This window comes from Procambarus clarkii, chromosome 35, assembly GCF_040958095.1.
Source record: "Procambarus clarkii isolate CNS0578487 chromosome 35, FALCON_Pclarkii_2.0, whole genome shotgun sequence".
In the NCBI taxonomy this organism is placed as follows: domain Eukaryota; kingdom Metazoa; phylum Arthropoda; class Malacostraca; order Decapoda; family Cambaridae; genus Procambarus; species Procambarus clarkii.
In genome coordinates this window covers 26,220,210-26,228,335 of record NC_091184.1, presented here as the reverse complement: position 1 = coordinate 26,228,335, position 8,126 = coordinate 26,220,210, and the positions used below count along the sequence as shown (strand labels likewise).

Sequence of the window (8,126 nt, the reverse complement as noted above, 5' to 3'; positions counted from 1 at the left end):
TTGATACACTAACAAACAGAGCACAAACAGAACTTGATGTTGTCACTGAGTGGGAGTATAACTGGCGTATCAAAACCAACTCCACCAAATCCAAAATCACCTACTTTTTTGTAAAAGAACTATTCGCCCTATTCCTCTTAAACTCTATTCATACACTCCAAATCCTACTTATATCTCTGTGTCTCCCTCCTCCACAGTCCTGTGTCACCCTCCTCCACAGTCCTGTGTCTCCCTCCTCCACAGTCCTGTGTCACCCTCCTCCACAGTCCTGTGTCTCCCTCCTCCACAGTCCTGTGTCTCCCTCCTCCACAGTCCTGTGTCTCCCTCCTCCACAGTCCTGTGTCTCCCTCCTCCACAGTCCTGTGTCTCCCTCCTCCACAGTCCTGCGTCTCCCTCCTCCACAGTCCTGCGTCTCCCTCCTCCACAGTCCTGCGTCTCCCTCCTCCACAGTCCTGTGTCTCCCTCCTCCACAGTCCTGTGTCTCCCTCCTCCACAGTCCTGTGTCTCCCTCCTCCACAGTCCTGTGTCTCCCTCCTCCACAGTCCTGCGTCTCCCTCCTCCACAGTTCTTGGACTCACATTTGATCGATAACTACTCTTTCACACACATTACACAGAAACATGCAATAGCTCTTCTAGCCATGGAAAAACTGTACAGAATTAGATTTGCAAAACCTGACACAAAAATGCACCTTTACAAAGCACTTATTAGACCTCTTTTAACATATGCTCCACTTGCTCTTTCTCTATCTGCACCTACTAACAAACTAAAGCTTCAAAGAATACAGAATAGAGCACTAAGATGGGTACTCAACACCCGATGGCAAGAGTTTATTACCAGTCAAAGTCTCCATGAAAGTACGAAAATTTCTGCCCTAAATGTCTAATGGAAAACTTTATCAGACAGACAAATTGATAGACTTATCATGAACAACCCATTGATTTTCTCCTACACACTCTCAGACTACCACGGAACAATCATGACCTCTTCTCTACCATCCATGATCCTCCTCCTAACTCTGTATTTCGATAAACTTTAGCTCTCAACACCCAGCATCCACTATCATTACATATTCAGCTCTCAACAACCAGCACAAACCATCCGTAAAAGTTCAGCCCTGACGCTCTTGAGCCAATCACTGCAATGTTGTGAGTTTTGTGATGTCCCTGCTGTTGTCACTGAAAACACCCGACTGAGTCCCTGCCTCGAATGCCGCAACCAAACGACACGCAGCTGGGTTTAGCCCTGGCACTTTTTCTCCTACAAATCTTCTTCCTCTCACCCCCGTTATCTTCTTCTGTCCCCACTTCCAAGCTCGCCCCGCGGGCATCTTCTCCTGTATTATTCTATTCTGGTTGGTCAGTTACCGCCCCACACCTGTGATAGCTAAGTCCACTACGGGCTCACCATAGCTTGAAATCTTTTATTCCAAGTAGGTCATTGGACCCAAACCTAACCTGACGACGCTCAATCATGCCAAAATACTACTGTGATTACTGCGACACCTACCTCACACATGACTCTCCCTCGGTGCGGAAAACTCACTGCGAGGGGCGAAAACACAAGGAAAATGTCAAAATGTACTACCAGAAGTGGATGGAGGACCAAGCTCAGTCTCTGATTGATGCAACAACTGCTGCATTTAAAGCCAGGAAGATTCCAAAGGGAGCAGCCATTCCTCCACCGAGCAGCATGCAAGGAGGACCAGGAGGTCCTGTTGGGCAAGAAGGTACATTCGGTTCAGGGCCTCAGAACATGGGTGGTCCTGGAGGTCCCCCAATAGGGCCAGGAATGGGGAACATGGGCCCTCCAGGCGTGGCTGGTGCAAACATACCAGGCAACATGGGTATGCCCCCAATGGGTCCAAGAGGACCCATGATGGGGCCACCAATGATGGGTGGCTCAAGCATGCCACCAGGTATGATGCCAGGGATGCAGCCTCCAATGGGTGGTCCCATGGGATCAATGGGACCTCCACACATGGCTGGACCTCCACAGATGGCTGGACATCCTCAGATGTCTGGACATCCACAGATGGCTGGACATCCTCAGATGGCTGGACATCCTCAGATGGCTGGACATCCTCAGATGGCTGGACATCCTCAGATGGCTGGACATCCTCAGATGGCTGGACATCCACAGATGTCTGGACCTCTGCAGATGGCTGGACATCCACAGATGGCTGGACATCCTCAGATGGCTGGACATCCTCAGATGGCTGGACATCCTCAGATGGCTGGACATCCACAGATGTCTGGACCTCTGCAGATGGCTGGACATCCACAGATGTCTGGACAATCACAGATGTCTGGACAATCACAGATGTCTGGACAATCACAGATGTCTGGACAATCACAGATGTTTGGACCTCCACAGATGGCTGGACCTCCACAGATGGCTGGACATCCGCAGATGGCTGGACATCCGCAGATGGCTGGACATCCACAGATGTCTGGACATCCACACATGGCTGGATATCCACAGATGGCTGGACATTCACAGATGGCTAGACATTCACAGATGGCTGGACATCCACAGATGGCTGGACATCCACAGATGGCTGGACATTCACAGATGGCTGGACACCCACAGATGGCTGGACGTCCACAGATGGCTGGACATCCTCAGATGATGTCTAGACATTCACAGATGTCTGGACATCCACAAATGGCTGGACCTCCATAGACAAGACATATATCAAGACAATCATATATATGTAGAGCGTAAATAGGTGGCCGAGGGCCTAGAGACACTTCAAGATGTTACACGACCAGAGATCACAAACATCTACCATCTACTCATGCTCATTTTAATTTATTTCAATCTATTATAATATGTGTTGTAGCTAATAAGTTAATCATAAATATCAACAACACTTGTTCAGTGAATATTGAAAAATAAATATTAAAGGAACTTCTGCTTGTTTAATTTATTCTGAATGTTAGAAGCACATCTCAGGTCTGAAGGCTCGTGTATTATAAGCATACCATTCTTGTATCCAGTTCAACTATTTTTCTCAATAATGCTGCCGGCATTCCACTCTTCCACAACCCTATTTCCAGACTAGTTTCCTATGTGCCTCTTAAAACTTAATTTCCTCAGGACATTTGGGTATAAATTCTTCCCAGTAGGCTGTACATCGTACATGACGGAAGGTTATCAGTTGGAGACCCAAACATTGGAGATGGGATGCTCTCGGGACCTGACGAGGATGACAAGGGGATTATAATGTTGATTTATAAAGGCCTCAACTCACCTCAACGTGTCTTCCTCAACTTGCCTATTTGTGCCTGCAGAACCGAGCTCTGGCCCTTGGACCTCGCTTTTCTAGCAGTTGGTTGTCTAATGCTCCTGGCCTATTTCTCTATCATACCTGCTTATAAAGTTATAAAAACAAAGGCAGAAGTCCTATTGGCCCATACGAGGCAGCTCCTATTTATAACCACCCAATCCCTCTCATATACATGTCCAACCCACGCTTGAAACAATCGAGGGACCCCACCTCCACCATGTTACGCGGCAATTGGTTTCACAAATCAACAACCCTGTTACCGAACCAGTATTTACCCAAGTCTTTCCTAAATCTAAACTTATCCAATTTATACCCATTGTTTCGTGTTCTGTCTTGTGTTGATACTTTTAATACTCCATTAATATCTTTGTTATGTCCATTCTTCCACTTGTTAACCTCTATCATGTCACCCCCTAACTCTTCGCTTTTCTGGTGAATGTAATTTAAGCTTTGTTAATCTTTCTTCATATGAAAGATTTCTAATTTGGGGAATTAACTTAGTCATCTTACGCTGGACACGTTCAAGTGAATTTATATCCATTCTATAATACGGAGACCAAAACTGAACTACATAATCTAAATGGGGCCTAACTAGAGCAAGATATAGCTGAAGAACCACACCAGGTGTCTTGTTACTAACGCTGCGATTAATAAATCCAAGTGTCCTATTTGCCTTATTACGAACATTCATGTATTGATCCTTTTGTTTAAATTCTTACTAATCATAACTCCCAGATCCCTTTCGCAATCCGACTTCGCAATCTCAACACTATCTAGCTCGTATCTTGTCTCTCATTACTTGTAATCATCATTACCTAGCCTATCATAACCACCCAATCCCACTCATATACATGTCCAACCCACGCTTGAAACAATCAAGGGACCTCACCTCCACCACATGTCTGGTGGGTGCTTGATGCAACGAGACAATGAAAATTTCCCCTATCATGAAAATTTCCTATTTCAGTAGGAAGGTCAAAGGACCAGAGGTTCGTTATTCGGCCACGGATCAGGAGGCGCTCGCAGTGGTAGTGTCAGTTAGATATTTTGAACCTTATCTTTTTCAACGTCATTTTGTAATCTACACTGATCACAGAGCATTAACACACATTTTTAAGAAACGCACGAAATGCCCACGGATGTCACGTTGGTCTCACGAATTGTCTGCACACTCATTCCAGATCCTTTACAAGCCTGGACAGTCACATGTAGTGCCGGATACTTTAAGTAGGAACATCGCTACTATTAACGTTAACCAGAATATTGAAAACATTTCATCTGAGAAAATGAGAGAATTCCAAATGAATGAACCTAGATGGAAAGGTATTATTGAATATTTGGAAGGGAAATTATCCGTCCAAAAATCGTAAATTTCCAATGCATGAATTCGAGTTAAAGGATGGAGTACTATATTATGTAAATAGTCAGGCAGACCGAGCAGTATTCCAGACGAATTAAGATCGGCAGCATTAAAGCTGGCACATGCATCTAAGGTTGCAGGTCACCCGGGTATCTTTAAAGCTCACTTGAAAGCAAAGTCTCTCTTTCATTTCCCGGGTATGTTGTCAGAAGTAATTAAGTACGTGAAGACTTGCCCCAAATGTCAGGGGAGAAAAGGTGCCCTTAAGGCACAAGCCTCACTACAGGAATTTCCGGAGATTTCAGAACTGCTAGACCGAGTGGGGGCTGATTTGATTGATCTCCATTGCAGTCATTCAGGCAATCGGTACGTGTTGGTATTAGTGGCCCATCTGTCCAGATACACCACCTTGATCGCCATCCCTCAAAAAGATTCTCGTACTGTTGCCCGAGCATTTTTTAATAGATTTGTAACTGTATTTGGGTCTCCTAAAGTTTTAGTTTCGGATCGAGGTCAGGAATTTAATGGGGATATATTTAGAGAAGTTTGTAAGATATTGGAGACAACCTCAGCCTTTACAACAGCTTACCGCCCTCAGGCAAACGGGATGACTGAACGTACCAACCGTTCAGTTAAGGATATGCTTGCAATCCTTGCTGAACGCGATGCAAACTCATGGGACGAACACCTACCCTATGTTCAGCTGGCTCTGAATACTGCTACCCGCCAGTCTATTAATACCCAACCCCCTTCTTTTGTTCACTGGTCAATCATTCAATTTCCCATCAGGTCTGCTTAACAGACACAATGTTGCATATGGAGAGGACTATCCTTCAGAAGTTCTGAACAAAAAGAGGAATGCTTGGAGAGTTGCAGCGGAGGCTTCAAGAGAAGCACGGGGTAGATATGCTCACTATTATGACAGTAATGTACAACCTCTGAAACTGAAGGAGGGCAGCCTGGTCTTGAGAATCAATGAAGCTGCTCCCACCAATCAGAGTAGGAAACTATCTCCTAGATGGCGGGGGCCGTACAGAGTGATCAAGAAAGACGACCCTGTCAATGTTGTCATAATGGGAGTATTTGAGGATCAGGTGGAAAGAACTGTCCACATTAATAAGTTGAAGATTTACCATGCTAGGGAGGAACTGGAATTGCCTTCAGCAAGTCTAATTCCTGACCCATCAGAGCTGACTAAGGACTCAAGTTACGAGTCAGATGGGGAGAATGACCCTCTGTCATCTCTCGTCAGTAGTCAAGTGCACTCTCGTCACCCCATGGTAACAAGATCTCGCACTGTATAGTAAAGGTTAAAGTAACTCCCTTAGTTAGTATAATTTAGAATTCATTAGATTTTCCTGTAGAGGCAATAATGATGTGGATTTCTTAACTGTACTTAACTCAGATAGCAGACTTTACCTTGCTCTGGGGTTTCCAGCTTCCAACAAACCCAGAGTTATATCCATGCTTCCGCCATGTTCTTGTCTGTCTTTTCCTAGGTCTGATTTGTACACCTACCCAGTTGTCTCAGCCACACGTGAACCCTATCTGAGAAGATCAAGGGGGAGACACGTTACACAAAGTCCTCCCCGACCAGACCCAGTAACTAATCACATGGTTATTTAGGGTTAGTGACAATACACCAGTCACCCAGCCGACACCTCACGTCACTAACGAGGTTGTCTTGGCTCAGTATGCAACCCGTTCTCGCAAATTTAATAAGTCAATATTGACTTATTAAATATGTGCATAGGTGACATACTTAACATAATAGATACCCTTAAAAAGATTCATAGAAAACACCGACCTTACCTAACCTACTTAGTATGTTAAGATAAGCATCTTATTGCTTCGTAATTACAATTATTACCTAACCTATAATAGGTATAGGTTAAGTAATAATTGTAATTACGAAGCAATAAGATGCTTATCTTAAGATACTAACAAGGTTAGGTAAGGTCGGTGTTTTCTATGAATCTTTTTAAGGGTATCTATTATGTTTAGTATATCACCTATGCACGTAGTTAATAAGTCAATATTGACTTTACGAATTTGCGAGAACGGGTTGGGCTGAGAGCACGGTCGACGTATGCGTTAACAACACTCCTCTTGTACCTGTCAGGGCAGTCGCTGTTGGCATTTAGGCACATTCCTATGTTTGTTTCCTTAGTGTAGACTGCAGTGTGGAAACCTCCGCCCTTTTCCATGACTGTTACATCTAGAAAAGGCAGCTTCCCATCCTTTTCCGTCTCGTAAGTGAAACGCAGCACGGAACTCTGCTCAAATGCCTCCTTCAGCTCCTGCAGATGTCTGACATCAGGTACCTGTGTAAAAATGTCGTCAACATACCTGCAGTATATGGCCGCTTGGGGACTGTAAGCTCCAAAAAACCCAGTATATAGGCAAGACAACAACATCTCTTTCTAGGCGTTTAACGATGCATAAGCAACAGGGCTCCATTAAGGAACATATAATCTCTTCCCATAACCAAACCATCGCCAGAGAAATCCTAGTAAACAACACAGAAATCATCGATAGATACAGCGATAGCAGGCGGCTTGACGTTTGCGAGGCACTACACATCAAGAAGTCAACATCAGCAATCAACAGCCAATTATTGCACAACTATATTCTACCCACCTCAAGACTCCGCTCCAATATAGAAGCATCAAGAAATATGGACCAATAGGCTTTCTACAAACACTTCTATTCAATACCCATTGTTTCTATTCTGTCTTGTGTTGATACTTTTAATACCCTATTAATATCCCCTCTTGTTCTGTCTTGTGTTAATGCCACATCACCCCTCCCACCTCACTCAAATGTAGATATAAAATCAGAGATACGTAAGTTCTAATCAGTTGTGTATTTGTGAAGTCTTTGAAAATGTAATAAGTTTTACGAAACGCGCCCGTGTCGCGTCAGACTAGAAATAAAAATGAATTTTGGAGAAGTGATTTTTGATTTACCTCCAACAGTGAAACGTAATGTACGAAAGATTGAGAAAATTCGTGTTAGAATTATTAATCTTACTTTTTCGGTCATATTTAATAATATATATATATATATATATATATATATATATATATATATATATATATATATATATATATATATATATATATATAGTGTCTAAGGGAGTGAAAGGCTAACAAAAAAAAAAATATATATATATATATATATATATATATATATATATATATATATATATATATATATATATATATATATATGCGAACAAGCCTGAATGGTCCCCAGGACAATATGCAACTGAAAACTCACACCCCAGAAGTGACTCGAACCCATACTCCCAGGAGCAACGCAACTGGTATGTACAAGACGCCTTAATCCACTTGACCATCACGACCGGACAAAATGAGGTGATAGCCGAAGCTATTTGAACCACCCCACCGCCGGCACTCGGATGGTAATCTTGGGCATAGCATTTTACCAAATCACCTCATTCTTTGGGGC

The 8,126-nt window shown here is 43.5% G+C and overlaps 2 protein-coding genes across 2 annotated transcripts; both read left to right on the top strand.

Annotated features, from left to right (window-relative positions):
• Positions 1 to 1,461: 1,461 nt before the first annotated feature.
• Positions 1,462 to 2,685, top strand: LOC138371158 (uncharacterized). The gene is made up of 2 exons (XM_069335994.1): positions 1,462 to 2,199; positions 2,395 to 2,685. The coding sequence occupies exons 1-2, from the start codon at positions 1,474 to 1,476 to the stop codon at positions 2,683 to 2,685; spliced, it is 1,017 nt and encodes a 338-aa protein (XP_069192095.1). The 5' UTR covers positions 1,462 to 1,473.
• Positions 2,686 to 4,851: 2,166 nt separating this feature from the next.
• Positions 4,852 to 5,956, top strand: LOC138371157 (uncharacterized). The gene is made up of 2 exons (XM_069335993.1): positions 4,852 to 5,200; positions 5,442 to 5,956. Exons 1-2 carry the CDS (start codon positions 4,852 to 4,854, stop codon positions 5,954 to 5,956), a joined length of 864 nt encoding a protein of 287 aa, XP_069192094.1.
• The last annotated feature ends 2,170 nt before the right edge of the window (positions 5,957 to 8,126 follow it).